The 22,554-nt window shown below is 32.7% G+C and overlaps 3 protein-coding genes across 7 annotated transcripts; 1 reads left to right on the top strand and 2 right to left on the bottom strand.

Moving 5' to 3' along the window:
• Positions 3,707-6,586, bottom strand: LOC18594869 (patellin-4). The gene is made up of 4 exons (XM_007022532.2): positions 4,989-6,586; positions 4,522-4,646; positions 4,292-4,433; positions 3,707-4,196 (listed from the first exon to the last, which is right to left on the bottom strand). Exons 1-4 carry the CDS (start codon positions 6,393-6,395, stop codon positions 3,933-3,935), a joined length of 1,938 nt encoding a protein of 645 aa, XP_007022594.2. The 5' UTR covers positions 6,396-6,586; the 3' UTR covers positions 3,707-3,932.
• On the top strand, positions 10,702-12,037 carry LOC18594870 (transcription factor bHLH53). The gene is made up of 2 exons (XM_018124628.1): positions 10,702-11,361; positions 11,738-12,037. Exons 1-2 carry the CDS (start codon positions 10,702-10,704, stop codon positions 11,921-11,923), a joined length of 846 nt encoding a protein of 281 aa, XP_017980117.1. The 3' UTR covers positions 11,924-12,037.
• Positions 12,473-22,329, bottom strand: LOC18594871 (thiosulfate/3-mercaptopyruvate sulfurtransferase 1, mitochondrial). Of its 5 annotated transcripts, XM_018125135.1 has the most exons (13): positions 22,168-22,329; positions 22,012-22,090; positions 21,008-21,199; positions 19,983-20,042; positions 19,792-19,854; positions 18,794-18,918; positions 18,516-18,678; positions 18,117-18,176; positions 17,093-17,151; positions 14,808-14,889; positions 14,270-14,333; positions 13,131-13,198; positions 12,473-12,938 (listed from the first exon to the last, which is right to left on the bottom strand). In XM_018125135.1, exons 3-13 carry the CDS (start codon positions 21,119-21,121, stop codon positions 12,840-12,842), a joined length of 957 nt encoding a protein of 318 aa, XP_017980624.1. In that variant the 5' UTR covers positions 21,122-21,199; positions 22,012-22,090; positions 22,168-22,329; the 3' UTR covers positions 12,473-12,839. The 5 variants fall into 5 exon arrangements, 4 of the variants coding, with proteins under 4 accessions (XP_017980624.1, XP_007022596.2, XP_007022597.2 ...); XM_007022534.2 differs by having other exon boundaries at positions 22,012-22,329; XM_007022535.2 differs by having other exon boundaries at positions 21,008-21,193; positions 22,012-22,329.

Raw genomic sequence — 22,554 nt, 5'->3', positions numbered from 1 at the left:
ATAATTATTTTCATACTTGATGCAATATTATTTTTATTCACTACATATATATGTATATATATATATATGTATGTATATATATATATATTTTAGTATACATAAATATTTCTCACGCCCCTATTTATATTCATATTTATACATATTTATAATCCTCTAATTATATTATCTCCTTAAACCTGCAAATCATATCTAAAACTTTTAGAGCATTGTGATGAAGTAATTTAATCTTAATCTTGAAGACATTCTCTAGAAAATTTCCTTTTTAGGACTTTGTAAAGAAAAAAAAATATTTCCGAATCAACCTTTTAGCATCAAGTTATGAAGCTTAGATTAAATGCTGTGAGTTGAACTCAAACAAATCAAATCATAATACCCAAGCAATTAAATAATCACAAATCCATTATGCAAAGAAGTTAAATTTTCCTTACCTGATTAAGTTGAATGAGCCTCAACACAACTAAGCTGACCACGGCTGTTGCTAGACACACTGTTTAGCTTTGCACAGCATTCCATGGGACAACAAACGGCGTCGTTCGGCCCTGAGGAGAAAAGCTCTCTCTCTTTTTTGCTTACTTTTCTTTCTTCTCGTCAAACACCCAAGCCTGGCTCTCTTCCTTTCCGTCGGTTGGTGCTGCAGCTCCACCCCTCTCCTTCTCTATTCCTCTGCTCAGCTCTTTTTCCTCTTGCGCCGGCAGCAGATTGCGGCTCCGCCTCTCTCCTTCTCTATTCCTCTACTCAGCTCTTCTTCCTCTTGCGTCGGCAGCAGATCGCGACTCCGCCTCTCTCCTTCTCTATTCCTCTGCTCAGCTCTTCTTCCTCTTGCGCCGGCAGCAGATCACGGCTCCGCCTCTCTCTAGATCTTCTCCCCAAAATCAAATAAAAAAAAAACCCCCTTCTCAAGAATCAATTCCTATTTTCCTTCTTTTTTTTGATTGATTTTTCAGTGCTCATTGTGGATTTTTTGGTGTGGCTGCTGGGATTTTTTCTTGTTGTAGGTTCTCTGTTTTTTGTTCTCTATTTTTTGGCTCCCCCCTTTGGTTGCTCGGATCCCCCTCCCATTTATACCCGATTTCTGGGCTCTGGAGGGGGCACTCTCCATTGCCTTGTCCCTGGGCATCAGGGGGGCAATTCCACTACCCTGCCAGACGCGAAAAATTCGCGTCTGGCAGGTGAGAGAGGTGCCTGGCAGGGTGCGTCCGCACCCTGCCAGTCGTACCTCTCTCCTTTCTTTTTTCATTTTTCATTTTTTATATATATATAATTTTTTATATATTTTTAATTTTTCTTGTTTATAATTTAGTGTCTACATAATTGAATATGAGACCTTAATCGTAATTAGTACATAGCAAATCAAATTACCTGTTTATCTATACTTATATAGATTTAGTGTCAATATATTTGGTTTGTGAGTAATTTTATCAATGAAATTCAAAATTTAGCGTCTGTTTGGCCTAGTTTATTTTCAACTTATCTACTTCTTAAAAGTAGAAGTTGGGCTAAGCAATATTTTATGATAAGCTCTTAGAAAAAAAGTAGCTTTTTTTTAAAGAACAATTTTTTTAAAAAATAGCTTAAAAAAACCTCCAAATAAGAGCTTTCTTTTCTTTTTTTTTTCTTTTTAGAAACAAAGCATGCTAGCTTCTTAGGAGAGTTATTTTTTTCCAAAAAGTTTTCTCTCAAAAAATACCCCTCTTTCTCCCTATCAATCTCCCTCTTCTCTCCTCTTTTAAAAATTAAGGGAAAAGAAAATCCAAAATTCAAAACTGCATTCAGGTTTTTTTTTTTCTTTGTTTTGTTTTTCATTTTATTTTCTATCGTGCTTTTTTTTTGTTTTGAAAACTCTCTTTATTGTTTGATATTTTTTAATTTATTGTTTGATATGATAATTATGTGATGTTTATTTGTTCTTAACTTCTTTCTGGTGTATATTTTATTTGTTAATTATGATTGACATAATTAGTCAAATAGATCAATGGATGTTGAGATAAATTAGATGAAAATTGAAAAGTCAATATTTTTACTTGTTTGTGGTAACTCAGTTTTAAAGAATTTTTTCTTTTAGATATAACAATAGGCTGCACTACAAGAAAATTAAAATAGACTTTAATTCCTTTGACAACAAAAATTGTAAAATCCCTGAACATTTTAGCCAGAGACGGCTCAATAAGTTCAAAAGTTTAAAGCGAAATATTCAAATGAGGCTTTTCTTTATTGAAATTAAAAAAAATATTAGAATAAAAGTAATATAGCAATATAATATAAACTCTAAATTAAAGTAAAAAAATCTGTAAATATTAGAACAATAGTACCTAATTGTTGAATGCTTATTGCAAACCGCAAATGAGGTTTACAACTTTATGAAGATAATAAAAGAACAGACTTCTTGTGTATTTTTTAGAGAAAAATTGAAGTTAAAGGAAGAAAGAGCAAATGAGAAAAAAAGAATTCAACAGTAGATATTATACATTGAAAAAAAATAATTGGTTTTATATATAGGAAAAAAAATAGCTATTGAAAATCATTAATGAGTTTATTGGAAATAAGAGAAATAAGTGAGAAAAAAATAACTGTTGGAAATGATTAAATACATATGACCATTAGTTGATTGGAAATAAAAGAATATAGTTGAGAATTAATAGCATTCTAGAAATAAGAAAGTGATAGAAAATTGAGATTTATTAGGCACATAATTAAAAAGTGAGAGAACAAATAATTTTATTAATTATTTTTTACTTTTCTATTTTTTTAATTTTTATATATTTTTAATATAATTAATTATATTATAATTATTATAAAATTATAAATCCTCCATACATTTGGGGCCTACCCAAATTGGGGGCTAAAGCCCTTGCTTGGGTGGCTTCACCCAAGGGCCCGCTCTGATTTTAGCAGTAAATTTCACATTTGAGCCAACAGTACTCAACAGATGATGTGGCATTCCTTCACAAAATAAATAACCCATTAAAAAATGAGAAAAATATAAAAGCCAAGACTTTTTTGTTCATGGAGGGTAACTTTGTTGGTGAGAATATCATGACCTTGATAGACTTTCATGGAATTAGCGTTGATGATATCAATAGGAAAATGGGTCAATGGCTAAACGTGATTTTCTTGACCCAATTGGATCCATTATTAATACCACCTTAGGTTCTCTTCCTTGTATGTAATATCAATTTTGTTCAGTTCCAGAGATCATAAATTTCAAGCCAATTTTTAAGAAATAACAACAAATATTTTTTTATATTCTTCTTTTATCTTTCAGTAATTCATAATATTATAAGGGAAATTATATTTTTGTCACACTCATCTTTTTTTTATTTGATTCAATTTTTTTCTCCTGATTTATTAAATACCTTTTATAGTAATTTTAATCAAAATCAAAATTTATATAAGTTGTTTCGCCAAATAATATATCTATGAAAAAGAGCTTTTAAAAAGTAAATTTATCAAACAGCTTTAACTTAATTTTAAAAACTATTATTTTTTATAAGAATTTTATAATGGCTTTTAAGCTAAAAAAAAGTCAGGCCAAATATACTCTTAATAAACTCATTATATCAAGACAATAACTTTATCACACCACGTTATATATTAATAGAGATAATATGTAGTATAGATAACCATTTAAAAAGACAATTGCGAAGAGAAGACTAAGCAAATATAATATAGTATTCATGATTTAAGGTTTTCACAAAATAATCAACTCCTCCTACCTTACTATATATTGCACCAAACAATGAATAAAAGAAGGGGGAAAGAAAGAAAGAAAGAATAAGGAACAAAATTGAAATTAATACAAGTTGAAAAGAAATATGGTTGCCAAAGTTAAATGGCTTAATTTTGTTCCTCTTTATCCTGCATATCTCAATTCAAACTTTGACCAATCTACTTAACTAAAACTTATAATATATATATATATAATCATTGGAACCTCAGGATGCTGAGCTAACATTCTTGATTTTGTATCGATAGAAAGCACGCTTCTTATTCTTGAACGGTGCATTCCCTATTACGAGAACAATCTTTCCAGGCTCGTTATTCTTGAAAGAATTCCGAATCGGTCCTTCCTGAATCCCCATTCTCCTTTCCTTCTGAACAATAATGGTATAAGACTTGTCATCATCCGGCACAAATTCCTCCTTATAGTTCACTTCCCAACCCAACACGACCAAGTCCCAGATCAGAACACTCCCTGCCTGCTTTTTCCATAAAACAATTGGCTTTAGTAATATCATAGGTGATCTAATAATTTCCCACTATTAGTGTTGTTTCAAGATACTAGTTCATTTACCTCTGGTGCAGGGATCTCAATTGTTTCCGTTGAGCTTGCTTTGACAAGAACTTCCTCTGCATGGTCTTCAGCCGAGAAGTCAGAATCGTTGTCACGTTTGAGGCCGCCATAGCATACTGGTATTTCTTCTGCATCAATGTACCTGGAACCAACCAAAGCACTAGAGTAGATTAGTCTCCAATGAATTGAATTAAAATATGTATAAGGACCTTGAGAAAATTAACTCTTACTTGAGAAGGGTTTCAATGACTTTTGCTGGCCTAGCATACACAAATTTGCTCTTTGTTCTTTGGGTTAAGAAAGGTAAAAAGAAGGCGGCAAATGCATAATACCAGAAAGGAACATTGATGAAGATCTACAAAGGAAAAAACTGGTCTATCAATTATACATATAGAGTGAGTAAAATGATATGAATCAAATTATAGGTGAACCAAAATTTTTGGATTTGAACAAGGGGAGATAAAAGGGAATAATAATTGGGAATCAAATTAAGAATTGATAGGGAATATTTCACCGTCTTTATCTTAAAATTTTAATTTCTCACTTGATGATATTCATTTGATTGTAATATCTTATTTATGAATTAATTGAATTTCTCATAAATTGTATTTAATTACTATATGTCATGTCAAGAAATATTTGAGACAAATTAAGTGATGGGACAAGTAGCATGAATTGAAAGTGAAGAAATGCTTACATTTTTCACAACAAATTCAGGATAGTTGTCTTGGAGAAGGCTAATCACTTGTTTCATGATAAGCCGAACTTCCTTCTTTGAGGGTCCTGGGGTGTTCTTGAGATCGATGATTTGCAGCAAACATGAGACGCCATTAAAATCAAGCTTTTTAATTCCCTCCTCCATCAGTTGCACTCTCCACCTTACAAACTTGTCACGATTCTCTTCCGTCCCTAATGTTTTACTGAACATCTCATCACCGCCAAGCACCCCAAAAACATTGTAACATACCGGGTGGCCTTGGCGATCACTGCCATTGATGTATGCTGTGGAGCGAAATTCATTGCCAAGATCTTCATCTAGGATGGAATCAATATTGTTTTCTTTTCTCCATTGAAGGGTGTTCCTCAGCATCTCGAAGGCATCGATGACCTTGAACTCTCTAGCCCTCAAGAATTTCAATAGCACAATATCGGTTGCCTTACCTCCCTTACTAGGCAATAATGGGACTCCCCAAAGTTTGATATCCTTATCAATGGAATCCCCTTTTCCATCCATAGCCTGATCCTGCACTTTCTTCTCTTCAGCTTCTGCAACGACCCTTTCTTTTTCCGGGCCTTCCTGCATACCATCTTTGTTCTCTTCCATGGATGAATTTGCCTCACTACCCTCATCTCCGACATCTTCTTTACCTTCATTTTCTTTTGGTTTTTCCATTTCCTTTTCACCACTATTTTCCGATGATTTTTCTTCATTTCGCTCTTGGACATCACTTTCCTTTACTTTGAACAATTGATTTCCATTTATGGCTTCCTCAACTTTTGATCTAAGCTCCACCAATGCCTTCTTTTCATTCTGTTTTAGATCAGAGAAGAGGTTGCTCTCTTCCTTGAATGACAAACTACTCACGTTAACATTACATGATGAAACATCCTCTGCGTCAGCTTTCTCATTCTTATTCAATTCACCATTTTCCTCAACAAACGTTGGATTTTGATCTATCTTAACAACTCTTTCTTTGACACCCTCAGAAGTATGTTTCTCTTCTACTGCTTTACCTTCATTTTCCTCATCTTTTTTCTTTGCTTCACCATCCTTCACCTCTTCAACTTCTTTCTCTGCGTCACTATTATCAATCTCATTTATTTTCTTAACATCTTCTTTCCTTGCTCCATCGTTCTTCACCTCATTAATTTCCTTCACATCTCCTTCCTTTCCTTCATCATTCTTCATCCCCACGTCTAGTTTGTTCAAATCTTCTTTCTTTTCTTCAGCATTCATGCTTTCCTCATCTGTTTTCTTTTCATATTCAATCTTTCCTTCACCATTTTCGCCTCCACCTTCTGCCTTCTCTGTTTCATTTGTTTTTTCTTTCTCATCCTTGGGCAGTTCTTCCTTCTGATCATCAGTTTGTACAGTTTTATCCATATGAGAATCTTCTAAGTTGTCTGATGTACTACTACCGATTTCGTAAGATTTCCAGGAAAAGGTTGAAAGAAAGTGTAGGATTTAATCTGAATTAGAGAGGGAAATAAAGAATAAAAAATAAATAAATCAAAAGGTATTGAGAAACAGAATGAAAACACAAATCTGTCACTGCTCCTTATTTTTCTCCTGTGTTTTCTCAGCTGCCATCTTTGAAGAGCAAAGAAAAGGCCGTTGCCCGGTTTTATGGCACCGCTTTAAAAGGCAACAAAATTTGTGGCACATATAAATAGTTTTATCTTTACATTTAATTTCCAGACAACAAAAATGGAAAACTCTTTCTCTTGTTCTTTTTCTTCCTTTTTACTATTTCACCTTAGAAGTCGTTGTGACACGTGTCCATACTGTGCCTTTCATTCTCCATTTAAACTATTTTTTATTAAAACAATAAAATATTATTTTATATTAGTACTTTAAAGTTAAAATTAAATAAAAATATATTCTTTATCAATGCAATAATTCAATAAAATCAAATCGAATCGAGCACAAACCTAAAATTCAATGACCAAGTACAAGTAACTCGATGCTTGAACACTTTTAATTGTGATAATAATTTTTACAAAATTTGAGAATTGAAATACACTCCATTTTTTACTCTATTTTTCTACACATGCCACGGGGCAAGTTGATTTCTTTTATTTAACAAATTAAATTAAGGGTGGGTTATTGGTACTCTTAATTATCTATTAACACTCTTTACCAATAATTTATAATTGTAATTTTCAAATTACCTTCATTTAAATAATTTTTTATTCAAGTCAAATTTTAATTAATTATGTTACTATTAATTTATTTAGACTGGTTAATCTCAAAGTCCATTTTATACCCGGAAAATGACTTACTATGATACAAAATTTTTTTGAGTAAAATATTCTAAATGAAAATTTAATGTTTTATATTGTTTGGATAAACTGTCCAATTATTTGAATTATCTTATGAAAAATATTTTCTGACGTCATGAGTTATTTGAATGTTAAAATGCTAAATAGAATTTGATTATAAAACAATGGTGACATTTGGTTTTTACTAATTTAAGATCAAAATTAGGAATGAAAATAAAAATAGACAAAATCAATAATGATATTTCCTAAGCATTTAACCATATATCTATAATGAAATTAAGCTTTAATTTTTTTTTTAAAAAAATTCCATCTCATCACTTTTTTTATCATAACACTATAAAAATATAAATATTCATCAATTGTGTAAGACATCAAAAACTTATACATATAAATATGTATTCAACAAATCATAGAAATATTTTTTATTAACTATTAGTAAGATTTAAACCTATACTTATGTATATTCATCAAATGACAATCATTAAAATATTTTTTACTATAATTATTAATAAGATTTATTCAATTTATAAACAAAATTTTTTAATTTTATTGAATGGTTTCATTAAAAAATATTTTTAATTTTGATAGGGTTGAATAATTTAAATATTAATATTTTAAATTGAAAAAATAAATATTTTAATATNATCAAACTTATATTCCTAGCCTTAGTACAAAAGTCTTTTTTTTTTTTGTTCGCCAAAAAATATCTTATGCCCTTTAAGGGCGTAAGATATTTTATGTGGTTAATGGGTGCTTTTCTAGTTAACCTGTAAAATGTTTTACATTTAAAATTAATTTTTCGTCTTCCAAACAAGTATAAGTCTTTTACATTAAAACAAACAACCCTCAATTACTCTCACCTTTTGTTCCTACACCCTTTAACTCTACATAGCTTCCTATATTCCTTGTAACTCTTCCTTGCTTTCTTTCTCCAGTAGTGTTCAATTCAATAATTTTAAATGAATCTAACAATGGAGTTGCAACAAATTGATGATGAAAACATGAACTTTGACAAAATCCCTTGCCCTAATGGTGAAAATAATTTGGAATTGGAGTTAAATTCTTGTCTTTGCATGCTTTCTTATAGTATATTCTTCTTTTCTTTATTTAAATATTTTTTTATATTTTTATTTTAAAAATTCTGCTCAACATAAATTTTTTTTTAAATTTAATGAGCATGCAACAATCATTTTAATGATTAATTAATTTTGCAAAGCCAAGTTTATATTTTCATCATCAATTTGCTGCTGCTCCATTATTAGATTCATCTAAAATCTTCATAAGGAATATAGAAAGGTATAGAGAATTAAAATATGCGCAAAGAAAAAGGTGAGAGTAATTGACATTAACAAGGAGTAATGTGAATAGATAAATAGTGATATAATTAATTAAAATTTAACTTGAATAAAAATTAATTTAAGTGAGAGTAATTTAGGAGAGTGTTAATAGACAATTAGGAGTGCCATTATCCCCATCCTTCAGTTAAATGAGTTTCTTTCTTGAGCAAAACTTAGAAATAATTTTTTAAGTCGAGTTTGTGAGATTTTTTTATTAAAAACAATAAAATAAAAATTAATTTTAAAAATCAAAATCTGTAAATTGATAGAGTTCAGTGAGAAAATCAATCATATAAAAAAGAATTGATTAAAATACTGTTTATACATAAAATTTGATGACTACTTATTGAATAGTGAAAACTCTATTATTGTTTAACTTTAATAAAAAAAAACAACCTATTTAAATGAAGTATCAAAACTTTTCAAATTTTGCACAATTAATCTATGTAACAATATAATGTTCAATTTATCAACTTAAATTTTTTTATTAATTTTTATTTAATTGTTTTTCATGAAAATTCGGGAACTTGGACCAAAAAAAAGTTTACCTACTTTATTGCTATATGTGGCACGGGCTATTAAGTGAGTTATTCAACATATATTTTTTTTCTTATTTTGCCATCGAGAAAAAGTGCATTTGCACCCTTTTTCCATTTTATCTTTATTTTTTAATACCAATATAAAATTATAAAATCAATTATTAAGTTTATAAAATTATAAAAGTTTGACAAAAATAGACAAAACTTTTCCTTGGATTATAACACCACAAATTTGCAAAGTGTAAAGAATAAAAACACAAAATTATTAATTATTAATTACGTAAAATTATAAATTTTTAGCAAGATTGAGAAACCTTTTCCTAGATGATAACTCCACAAATAATAAATAAAAGTTTTAAGTTTCAAGGTAACAATCAACTTGCATAATATAATAAAGGAAAAACAATCATCATCAAGAAAAAGTTAAATTTGCATCATAAAAATAATAGCATGAATATTTCTACTTGATGGAGCATTGCAATTTTTTTAATAAAAAATATTAAATATAATTAAAATTTATATTTACGAATTAGGTAAATCTTCTTAACATTTATAATAGAATATATTTCAAATGATAATTTATAAAATAATAAACAAAATGTTCATTTCCGATAACAAAAATTTCTACCAACATCTGTGTTTTTATGTAGATCATAGATTATAAATATAATATAGATAATAGATATATATGTGCCTATGTGAACAAATATACACACATGTAACTTACATAAAGCATGAGTATACTATAATCTCACACACATATATATATATATATATATCATGAGGAAATTAACTTATGTAAGAAAAATTAAATTAATTAGAAACAATGTTTTAAATGTATAACTGGAGCATAAGTCTTAAAATTACAGTTCTTTTGTATTTTTCAATGGAGTTTAACCATTGGTTACTCCTTTTAATGAATTATCTAACTTTCAAAAAAAGAAAAATGTATAACTGGAAATAGAGGACAAGAACATGAAAGAGTCCAATAATGAGTGATGAGGCAGCCGCCAAGGTGGGAAAGGCCCCGTAGTTAATTAACAGATTTTCAGTTTCTTTGGTGGGAAGCAAAAAGCCCTAGCTTTCCTCGGAGGCGGTTAACTAACTGTTACTAAACCCATGTTTCCTATTTTATCTCAACCCACCACTTCCCCCAACCCCCCACCCAAATTCAGTTTATATAGTTTTTTGGTTGCTAGTAGGGTCTTACCAATATCTGTTCTGTCTCCTCAGGTCAATACGCAGCACAACATTTTGACAGTTTTCTTCTCTATTTCAGGTATTTTACCCTTCTATTTCTTCCACATTTCCCTGCTCTAAAACCTTTCTGCATTTTCTTTTTCTTGGGTTTTTAGGCTGGATGCTAGCTTCTTGCTTTTTGTTAGTGATCTCTGCTACTTACTTCAGATTGCTTTTGTTTAATTTCACTGAAAACTGATGAATTCATTAATAGCTAACTTTTGCATGCCATGAATGATGACTTCATGCATGTTCCACATTCCCTGACGATTCCAGGATTTTACCAGCCACCATGGTTTTGAGTTCATACTCCAACTGGGGAACTGATCTTCAAAATGTTCACTCGGAGCCAATCCATTACGCAAAACAACCTCCGGTACAGCTTGTTGCAGGAGATCATCATCTTGAATATTACTGGGACACATTTGAGTTGCCTTGTGCTTTTCTTGATCCTTATATTGACCTGAATGAAAATTTCTTATACCCTGAAAACTACAATGCTTTACTTCCATACTTGTCCTCTCCATATGACCCTTTAAGCTCCTTCTCACCTGAAAACGAAATCATCCCATATGAAAACTTCAGCTCCTATCCATGCCCCAAACGCCAGAAACTCATTGAAGGTCACTGCTGCTCGGATTTTGTGCCTGCTTTCTCTGACGGGGTTGCTCTAAATTCTTGTCCCGTGCCTGAACATCAAAGCATTCATCAGAAAAACTTGGATGGAAACTCTGTGGAGAGTTCGAAGAGGATTAATGCTAAGAGCGTATCAGTGCAAAGCATTGCAGCGAGAGAAAGGAGGAGGAAGATAACTGAGAAGACTCAAGAGCTGGGAAAGCTTGTGCCCGGTGGGAATAAGATGAACACCGCTGAAATGCTTCATGCTGCCTTCAAGTATATCAAGTACTTGCAAGCTCAAGTTGGAATCCTTGAATTTATGGACTCTTTCTCGGTAATTTTCTCTTTTTTAAGAAAAAGAAAGTCTTAGATTCTTGTGTTTTTCTTTTCCTTTTATCAACTTTTCAATTTTTCAGACTCAATGTACCTTAATGAACCTTCAAAGTTTCATTCCTCACAGCCTTTTTCCTTCAAAAAGAACTCAATTTCCAGCAGCAATACAAATTTAATTTTTCAATATGCAATATAAAATTTTCAAATATCCAATTTGCTATTTAATGTCATAAAAAGTGAGTGAAGGTGGATAATGGTGAAAATTAACAAGAGAAACCACTTGAAACTGTCATTTTTATATTATTTTTTATATAATATATAAAGGGGTAAAAAAAGAGTGATTGCTAACATTAGCAAGGGATTTTAAACAAATGCAGGAAAAGGAGAAGGCGACTCGTAAGGAAAGCATGCAAATTGTAACATCCCCAAAGGTTCAAGAAAAGCTTTCCATGGAAGAAAAGTGCCTGGTTCCAAAGGACGTTGTTCTCTCCTTGACAACGCTTTCTAAACCTCCACTCTCTGATGAACTCAGTCAGCTATTAGCATTTGCACCCCTTGAATGATTAAGTCTTCACCTCCATTATTTAACCATTTCTCTACTAATGCTTTGTTTATGTAGCTTTAACATGTAATTGCATCTTTTTCTCAATGCAACAACTAATAGTTAACAATCAAGATTCCAGCAGTCTCATGGAAGAAAGCTGTTATTCTAATAAAGCTGTTAATTTTACATTTTTTCTTTTCCGGGTTGCCTCTTTGTGGTCATGTTTGATCTGTTTCCATTGGGTTCCCCCATCCAGTGTTGCATTTTGTTAAGTTCATTTTGGAATTCTATTTGATCAATTCAACAATCTCGCTTTTTCAAGTTTCAAAGCTTTTTCCTCAATAAACAAAGTAAACAAAACACACATGGATGATGACATTAGTTCATGCTAGAGGAATGCTGAAGTCAATGAAGGGAAAAGAGGAACCTTCACGAAATGCTTTCAAGTCTTTATCTCACATTCCTTCATTCAACCTTTTAATGCGCACCAACGGAGCAGAATTACCTGATCTTAAGCTCAAGTGCGCATAACAAGAACAACCTGAGTGCTCAAAATTAACAACGAATAGAAAAGAAATTTATGCTGCTGCTGCTTATTTATTTATCTTTGACCAATACCAATGTCCCAACACTGGTCATAAGCTCCTATGAGTCATCTGCTGCCTTAAAAATGTGATTGCTCGCAGCAGAATCCTATGTTGTCAGCTCATGTGAACAGCAAACACCATTTTTCATAGACATCTTAGAATTCAACATTTCTGTTTTCAAACCAAGTGTGGATCTGAAGTTACCATACAGGTGCAAAATGGAAACCAAAAATGATGAATGATATTCAACTGTTATAGATTCAACCCCTTTTCTTCACAATCTGAGAACTGAACTTGCCAATCTCAAGCTGTTTTGTTCTGAACATTTTGACCAGGTGGCATTAAGATTTACAGTGAAGTGTCAACAGGTGTGTCTGATTGTGCACCCCATTCGGTCCAAGATCCATCATACACAGCAACATCAGACTTCCCAAGTCGATGGAGGCCCTGAAAAGTATCAGCATGAGACACATAACTATCTTTGAGTATTATCTTTTCCAAGCAGAAGAGAAAAGAGTGCATAGAACTCGGTTTAAAAAACTACATTATTTTTCCCCCTCCTGAGGTTTAAGGGGAATATGGATAAATTTTAAACATAAAGGTTGAGATGGACCAGTAACACATAGCAAGGGAAAGTACCAATGCCAGAACACAAGCAGTTACACCAGTGCCACAAGAAGTAACAACAGGGCCTTCCAATGAGATGCCTGCAGAAGAATAAGTCATTAGTCAGCATCAGTTCGCTTGGAAAATACAAAAATGTCAAGATCAACCACAAAACTTCTTATAAACAAACATGAAATATAAACTTCTTTACAAGCAAAAGTAAAGAGACGGGCGATGGCAAAGCTAGATGATTCATCAAGATGCAGAATAAAAGCACATTCAGTATATTGCTGGCATCATAAGCCACATAAAATCATATTGAAAGATTGGTTAAGTTATGAACTGTGTGGATGTCCCACAACCAAATTGGATGTGACACCACAGGCATCAGTGTCTAATTTTTCTATCTGAAATCAGTAAAGTTACAGAGTCAAGTGTGCAGTTTATATTGCTTTTCAAAAAGAAAAAAAAGTGCGCAGTTCATATTGCTCAATCAAGGAAACTTGCAGCCTCTTGCAAATGAGCTGTCCTTGACATCATTATGAGACAGAAAAACTCAACAAATATTTTCCATTTTTGAGAATGAACTATTGGAGTAGCTAAAGATTCAAAATTCTATTTATTAGATAGCTCAATCCTTAAACCCATATAATAGATTGCATAAAATGGAGCAGATATTAACATTTTACACTGATATTGGTTGATGAGGGGGCTATTGTTGGGGTTTAATTGTATAAATCAAGCAAAGGGATTTCTGTGATAGAAAATCAATATATGATACAGATAAAAAAAATAAAAGAGCAATTGAAGAATTTTTTTTTTTTTGAAGAAAAAATACAACATATTAATACAAAAATCAAATAAAAAAATGCAACATTTTAATAGAAAATCAATATATAATACACATTAAAAACAAACAGATGATACGATACACATAAGCGAATAACATGCCTTAGTATAAGGAATATTTCAAGCACACAAACAAGTTCAGATTAAAATGCCACAATTAATTTGACCATGGTGAAAATTTTATTCAACTATGCACATATTTGACAATCTACCTAATATTGCAACTATTAGATACTAAGGATGCCACAATATAATGAATTTGGGAAGAATAAAAAGAAAGGGGGAATGGAACAATGATAGAAAGGAAGCTAAATAGTACTCGCCTTCTTCCTGATATCGTTTCTTAAGTTCATCAGCGGGTAAAAGTGTCTGTGAAGCATCCAACATCTGCAAAGAAATGCCAAACTTGACCAAATTAATAGACTATTCCAGAAAATAATCCAAAAAAACCATATTAACAAACACAAGAAAAGAGAGTGAAAGGCAAGAGCAAAGAACTGGACAAAACAAGGTAACGACCAAATTGGACTTATGACTTTCTTTCTCCCTTTTTTTCCTCAACTACAATGTTGCCACTTCCTATATCACCAGTAAATAATCAAGAGAACTCCAGCATGTTTATCCAACATCTGTGTGCATCAACAACTTCATGCAGCAGACACCAAAAAGAGATTCGGAGAGACCCCCTTGTGCTCCTAATTTGAAAATAAATCATCCTGCACCACATCCAACCAACCTTCTCTCTCTCTCTCTCTCTCACAGACATAAAAAAAAAGGGTATCTATTAGGACTTCAGAAATCTACATACGCATCAGCTCTTCATAGCATGCAAGTAAAATATGAAAATCTTTTATCGCTTACATGGGGAAAAGGAATACATTTGCTGCCAGGGACATGGCCACTTCTTATTCCCTTGCGAGGTTCTGGTGCAGCACCATCAAATCTGCATTAAACACCAAAACAGGAAAAAAAACAAAAGTGTTAAAAAACAACAAAAGGATTTGATTTGCAAGGAGGTCCAACATATCAGCCCAACTTATATGCCTTTATATGGTTGAATTTTAGGCCCCATGGGCTTTCCTCCATCGGAGCCCATGAGGCACATTTCCTTCAAAATTTACAAAGTTGAAAGGCAAAAATCCTGTTACAAAATTTTATGTATGTTGTGTGAGTGTGGATTTATGTACTAAATTAAAAAAAAAAAAAAACTAATGAACAAAGCAACCTGCTCAAACAATAGAAGATATAGGCTGCCAAGAGTCAGCACTTATGCGACATAAAGACTGCTCTACTCCTCTAAATTTGCTGATATTCACCGTTCTTGCTAAATGCATCACATTACTCAAGCAGCTAACTTTTCTAGTCAAGTTTGCTACCATTCATTGACCTCATCTCTTACTTCCAAAGGCTTGTTCCACCACACTAATGACTCTGTTTTTCTTGATACCAGCAGTCAGACACAGAGGCCAGGAAACATCAAAAACCTCATTATATCAAATCAACATCCAAGATGTCGAGACATCCTAATCTACTTAGATAGGTTGCACAGTGATGAGAGAAATGAACCCAAAACAGAAATTTGATTGCAAAAGAAAAGACAATAAGAGAACCCAATGAAAGCAAAGAGATCATTTACACAGTGAAATGGCAGGTCCTATGGTTTCTAAGAATAAGGAACAGGGTGAACATCTATTTCTTGAGCTAAACTTTTTTAAGGAAAAATAACTAAATATGAAAATCTAATTGCACCAAAATTCCCCATTGAGCACAACTATAATAAAATAACCAAAAGAAAAAGACCTAAAAACAAAAACAAAAATAAAAATACTAGAGTCAAAGACAATAAAGTTATGCCACAGTAACAAAATAGTAGAGATAATATTGGGATGCTTAAAAGAGTGATGATTTTCAGTATGTAGTTAATGATGGTTTTTATATTAGGAAGTGAAATTTCAAGATGTAACCATTCATATGATTAAAAAAAGCTGATGGAATCGAGAAGTGCTACTAAGATATCATGTGATCACAAGGTATTAGCCAAGTTCAACAGGATATACTATAACACCATAAAACCAGTTGGGCTTTAATGTACTAAGCCTTTGCGCAGTTAGAAGACAACATATCTGTAATATGGGTGCAGCTGAAATGAAGATATCTGAGATGGATGTGGGTCACGAAATGGAATCATTTAAAAGAAGGTAAAGGTGGCACCAATTGAGGAGAAACTAAAGGACGATTATAAAATGGATTAATCATGGGCAACATAGATATAGGGTGTGTTAAAATAGAAGGGTAGGTTAGTTGATGCAGAAAGAAAAGGGACAACACAGAGGGAAAAATGGTAAAGATAAACAATGGTTATTGAGGCAATAAAAAAGGATTAGCATTTTTAATAGTTCGGAAGACAGCCTGAATTGAATAGATTGTAGAAAACAGATTCAGGTAGCCAATTCCAACTAGATAGGGATTAAGGCTTACTTGAGTTGATTAGACTGATACAACACCCTAGAATACACTAAACGCGTCTCTTCTTTTTAAAGAAAAAACAAGGGGCTCCTGGATCATGCTGGCAACTAGAACCACCCTAATAGGCCAACCAATAGTATCCATTCCACTCAGAATCTAGTTTGATTCTAGTTTTTGCTGGTTTTAGACAAATTTCCAAAACATGAAAGAAGTTTATGAGTTTTATTAGTAATAATAATGACACAGATTTGAGTTTACCCTGATATCTATTGCAAAAATTTCAGTCCTGTAGTAGATTCAAAGCTAGCCTCTACTTTACAATCTAAGAAGCATATTATGCTTTCGTGGACTAAAAAATGCAAGAACAAGCCCACACCTTATGTCACATGCCACTTACATCAATTATTATGAAAACAAATTTCATTTAGGTCTGAAATTCAGTTAATTTAAGATTGTATTTACAGCATTTCCAAGGCAGTAATATGGCAGACGTGTTGATTTTTGCTCATTGTCAACAACACAAGGCGAAGTATTGAGCTACAAGAACTGAGCGCTGAAGGAAAGCAAAATTATTCAACACCTATAACAGCAAGCATTTTACCATATTAAATTCATATATATCATACAGACACTAAGAAAACATAGTCAAATATACTCAATCAAATAACATTATGCATTACCGGGGCTTGGAGCGGGCATCTATATGTTGGTGAGTTTTTTCCTCAATGTTTCTTCTAACCTGAAAAAAGAAAAAAAGACAGAAGGTATGATCTAACATGACATTAAGAATGTGTTCAAATAATGGGGAATTTATGTCCACTGATGGACTGTCATCACAGCCATGCCCATAAAATAGAACATCTATGCTGCTCAGAGTTGAATTTGAGTGCTGGACATGGTACGTGCCCCAACAAGTACTTTCAACTGTTTGTGAGCATTGCGTACATAGACTATTTTAACTTTATAACTATGTGAGCTTTAAAGCATCCACTATCTTTCTGATGCAGATATGTTAGTAAAAATGAAGAGTCAGTAACATACACCACCAACTAGACACATTACATATGCCACCTCTTACTTCTACAGAAATAATTTTAGGTTGTTATACATTGCACATACAAGATCACCAACTAAACACATTACATAGGCCACCTTTTACTTCTACAGAAATAAATTTTGGTTGTTAAACATTGCATTCTACAGATTTTTCTTCAGAATTTAAAAATGGTGCAACACTATCAAGCCCAAGTACATATAAAGAAGACAGCTAATCAACTCAGACCAAAGTGTATATAGAATTCACCACTTTATATAAACAATCATTAGTTTTTAATCTCATAACACATATGCAGGCATGCTCTTCCTTTATGCCACTGATATAAACTCATAATGTCTAAAATTCTATACTTGTCCTATTCAGCTTGAAGCTTTTTTAAAAAATTTATTCATTTATCAGACCATAGTAAATTATAGTGTGATATATGCGAATGCAAATAAATGTTCAGATGGGTTCATCACATCATAAAAATCCTGCATCATGGTTACTGCAAGGTCACAACAGTAGATCTGGTCATGAAGGTGAATCCACTTTAAAATTTCAATCATTACCGAGCAACATTTCAGGAGTTAAACTAAACTGAAACAGCAAAACCATAATTCTATTTGTTGAACAGAAATATTAGGTAATTAGGTTAGTAATTTAACCTGATCGAGTGTCCAGACAAGATGTGGCTGAAATTTTGTCTGAAATGTGACCGGTCCAGCCTGCAAAACAAAGATACATGCAGAAGCAACTAAAACTATAGAGTATAAGATTATAAAAATGAAACGTAAGAGAATTGAAGGTTATATTTTATTATTCAGATCATAGATCTGCAACCCAGTAACTGAACTGCCAATTGCTACTGAATGACGTCCTTAGTATTTCCAATAATCTTGCTTGCTTCTATTTAAGAGGCATCACTTTAACAACATGGCAGCAACAACTCCCTGGCAACAGCCACATCTTGTAGCATGGAAACCATTCCCCAGCCCCTCCATCCCAATCAATAATTGCAAGTTCAGATTATAAGAGAAATAGAGATCAGGAAGGAACTAACTTACTGTTTGTCCCTGATAGACTTTCTCTATAGCCTCACTGGCAGCACTGGCTTTCAAAATAGCATCACTAGAAGCACTAGATTCAACATCATATCCTGATGCACGCCACCTTGGGAGGCCTCCATCTAACACCCATACTCGGTCATGCCCAAAGACTCGGAACATCCTTTCAATTATCAATCGGATAAAGTTTGTTAGATTTGACATCAGAAAAAAATTATCAACCATTTCAGAGATGGCTCAGAAGATATCATAATCTTATCATCAAGAATGCTACTCACCACCAGACACGTGCTGCACTAAAAATTCCCTTTCCATCATAAACAACCAGTCCATCATTATTCTGGATGCCAAGAGCAGACACCGCAGCAGCAAAGGCTTCCTCAGATGGCAGCATATGTGGCAACTGACACAAGTAACAGTTTTTAAATAGAGAAGCCAAATATGATTAATGAACTGGTTCATATGTTATTCAAAGGCTCACTTACCTAGTATCTTCAATGTTAATACATCATGTAACAACTATCATGAATATTTGTTTGAATCAAATTACAGGGAATATTCAAGGAAGGCATATATAAAGTTATAAAGTTTATTCTAGAATTGTCAAAGTACCTTCTTTTACCTTTTTAAGAAAAACCGCAATTTTATGGCCTATGTAATTTGCCTAATGGTGGCCAAAAATAATTACGAAAAGAGTTTTTCAAATCTTCCTCCCACAAGGCACAACTTTACTATGAAAAATGGGAACATTTAAAGAAAGAAAGAAAACCTGAATATCTACTACCTTTCCCAAAAATATTGTAGATTATTTATTAACAATAACACATCATACATCCAGTAAAATACATTAACAGATTATCTGTGAAAGAAAACAACAATTCTATCAAGCCACACCAAAAAAGGATAATTTAAATAATCATGATGCTTTCAAGACATTAAAAAGGATAATTTACAGGGAATTGTTTTCATTCCCTGTTTATTGAATGAAATTGATATTTTTCCCAAAAAAAAAAAATTCATGACGCATTCAAGACATTTAAGTAAATAATGAGCTGTCGAAGTAAAAGAAGAGAATTGATGCTAACAGCTAAGCAAGTCCTTGCTTCACAGAACCAAGCGGGAAGCAGCAGGATATCAAGAGAAGAAAAAGTAAGACAAAGGTTTTGAAGCAACGAAGAATTATGCAAATTATTTTCTTCTACCCACTTCAGTGGTATAGCAAGCAGAGCACCCGAGAGATCAAGAGAGACTAATCAATTAATAAAAGGCATCTCACCTTTGTAGTTCGATCCGCTATTCCATCAACATCAAAGAAAAGAGCACCAGGAATGTGAGCAACCTGCTATGACGAACGATGTCTTACAGAAACGCATTTGAAATTGAAAATATTGGAATTAAAAGAAAGGAATTGAGGAACTTAAGTGTCTTGAGTGTGTGATACCAAAATATATTGTAAAAGATCAGCACCTGATACTCTTGAATAGGATTCCTCTGCTCATCTGGCATGTACCAGGATGCATCCAGTACCTGAATAAAATAAATAATGAAATCAATTGACAAAAAACAATTTTTCCAAAGACACCATATGCTAATAAATTCTTGACAGGCTTAAGGCAGAATTCATAACAATGTTTTCACAACACTATCAATAATTCTCAGATTGCAAAATTTTTGTTTGTTTAGTAACTCAGAAATGTCTTCAGGAAACTGTTCTCAAAGTATCCCCTATCTCAGAGAGCACATATTTGTAGTTTATAACAATTTTTACTTACTTTATAATTTTCCTTTTTTTTTTTCAATTGGGATACACAGATGTCTTGTTACCAAGAAAACAAAAGAAAAACAGATTTAGTTCATGTTCCCAAGAACACATGTTCTTTTCCTTCAATAAAATAAATTTGAGGACAAACAAATAAACCAAAACGTGCCCTTGGAAACCTGATGTATGATAGCTAGCTGTTTAGAAGTTCTTTCAGTTTTGTGAACAGGGATTTAGAGCTGGGCTTGAATTTGGCAGTTGTTTTAACATGGATTTAATAACATTTTGATAGATTATTCTTATATGTTTAAAAAGACTGATTTAGGGCTGGTTGTAACAATGAAACAGCAGTAGGAAATAGATAATGAGGAGATAAGATCAAGGTTTAACATCTAGATTTCCTACGGAGTCACAATAACTGCAGGAGTAATGATATTGAAAATTATTTTGGTAATAAATACTAAACAAATAGATAGATAAATTTGCCAGGTGATGCCTAAGAAAGTGCCAAATCAGTTTCATGCAAAACCTTAAGTATCAGCAAATATACAAATATATCCTAATGCCATTATGTACACAGAGAATAATGAGGGGATAGAGTATCAAAAGTGGCAAACACAAATGATACCATGATGTCATACATGACAACCATTACTTCAAACTCCAAAAAGTAACAAGAATGACTAAGCATATGCTTTGAAAGGGTTCCTGGTCCATATATAAATTCAAATACCTTCATATCAGGCTCCCTTAGATTAGCATGGAGCCAATCAACAGAAACAACCGTATCATTTGTGGATAGAGATTGCGTAGAAAAATTAATTCTTCTGTCAATTGCTGAGGCCATAAAACGAGAAGGCCGACCAGATGTTTTATATGGTGTATAGGTAGGCTCAGCCTGTACGTGAAGCTGTCTCTTCTGCAACTAACAACAAAATGCGAAATAAGATATGGGCCAGACGACCACGAAAAGTACAATGAAACGAAAGCCGTAGCTCAAAGTTAGAAATAAAAACTTTCCAAACACAGTACACAGTTCAATATTTTAAGTTATCATCAGAGGTACACTTGGACAGAGTAGTGAATTTCAAAATATCAAATGCCAGAATTTCCCATGATAATGAATTCTTCAAAGTAGCCAAATTTCACTTATAAACCAAAACAAAAGCAGCCATTATAGCATTAGATATACCTAACACATAATTTCAGCGCAAGAAACAGACTAAAAAATTTCCAACTGAAACATCTTATAAGAATCAATGAAACAACAGCCAACCAACAACCGTGAAGAACTTCACACATACCGTTAAAATAGGAACAAAAGAACTACAAACAAACTGAAAGATCAGACGAAATAAAAACACGTCTCATAGATTAATTCGTCGAGCATAAAACAGCTTAAAAAACGTTAATCTCCATTAGGTTTCGTACATACTAATATTCCACGAAGAGCATTGAAACAAAAATTATAATTAATCAAAGAAAACACAAAATTCGCCATAACAATAGTCCAAGCACTATACCCTTTGGGTAAGAAAGAAAGAAAATAAAATAAAACATCAGAACTCAAACCCATTTTCCAAAAGTGATGAATTGATCACATGCAACAAAAAAGAACAGAAGGGAAAATGAAATACCCAGAAAGCAAAACCGATTACGACAATCAGAAAACCACAGATTAGAAAAACTCAGACAAGACCATTTTCTTTTAAAAAGGAGGAAGAGATTGTTGCTTACATTGAAAAGAGAAGAGAAAATCAGGGGTTTGTGTGTGAGAGAGGATGAGAATTGACCCAAGCGGTGACCCAAGAGAGTTCTGGAGAGAAGAGATGATGCCATTTATGAACAAAACATATAGAAAAAGGTGTTTCAGGTTGTTGAGAGAGACTCTACTTTGTTTGTGCTGCCAGATTCTTTGGAGAAAGAAGCCAAAAAAGGCCTGACTTTGATATCTATGTGCCTTTGCAGCTTCAATGTTTTTGTTGCTGCTGAAAGTAGCGGTAGTGGAGACTGACGAGAAAGCTTCTTAACTCAATATGGAATTGGGATTGGAATGGAGATGGGGCATGTTTGGATGATAACTACTCTTATTGGCATTGCATTTGAGGCAGGCCTATCCACTGGCAAGCCAGTCCGTCGAGCCCGATTTGGGCCAGAGCCTGGATAGTATTTTTAGATCCAGCTCGATCTATCTAGGCAATATTATTATATTAATAAAAAATTATATTTTATTTAACTTTAATTTTAAAATATATTTGAATTTGACCACGCTATGCAGCA

The sequence above is a fragment of the Theobroma cacao genome, chromosome 7, assembly GCF_000208745.1.
Source record: "Theobroma cacao cultivar B97-61/B2 chromosome 7, Criollo_cocoa_genome_V2, whole genome shotgun sequence".
Taxonomy (NCBI): Eukaryota; Viridiplantae; Streptophyta; class Magnoliopsida; order Malvales; family Malvaceae; genus Theobroma; species Theobroma cacao.
This window is presented reverse-complemented; position numbering and strand designations above follow the sequence as displayed.

What these genes read in the sequence shown, in the direction of transcription:
- LOC18594869 (XM_007022532.2), bottom strand. Translation starts at nt 6,395, where the DNA reads ATGGATAAAACTGTACAAACTGATGATCAGAAGGAAGAACTGCCCAAG. An exon ending in GTCATTGAAACCCTTCTCAA is followed by an intron (nt 4,434 to 4,521) that starts GTAAGAGTTAAT and finishes GGTTGGTTCCAG; the next exon opens with GTACATTGATGCAGAAGAAA. An exon ending in TTGAGATCCCTGCACCAGAG is followed by an intron (nt 4,197 to 4,291) that starts GTAAATGAACTA and finishes TGGAAAAAGCAG; the next exon opens with GCAGGGAGTGTTCTGATCTG.
- LOC18594870 (XM_018124628.1), top strand. Translation starts at nt 10,702, where the DNA reads ATGGTTTTGAGTTCATACTCCAACTGGGGAACTGATCTTCAAAATGTT. An exon ending in AATTTATGGACTCTTTCTCG is followed by an intron (nt 11,362 to 11,737) that starts GTAATTTTCTCT and finishes AAACAAATGCAG; the next exon opens with GAAAAGGAGAAGGCGACTCG.
- LOC18594871 (XM_007022534.2), bottom strand. Translation starts at nt 22,113, where the DNA reads ATGGCATCATCTCTTCTCTCCAGAACTCTCTTGGGTCACCGCTTGGGT. An exon ending in AAGTCTATCAGGGACAAACA is followed by an intron (nt 18,177 to 18,515) that starts GTAAGTTAGTTC and finishes TTTGTTTTGCAG; the next exon opens with GCTGGACCGGTCACATTTCA. An exon ending in GAAACGATATCAGGAAGAAG is followed by an intron (nt 13,199 to 14,269) that starts GCGAGTACTATT and finishes ATTCTTCTGCAG; the next exon opens with GCATCTCATTGGAAGGCCCT.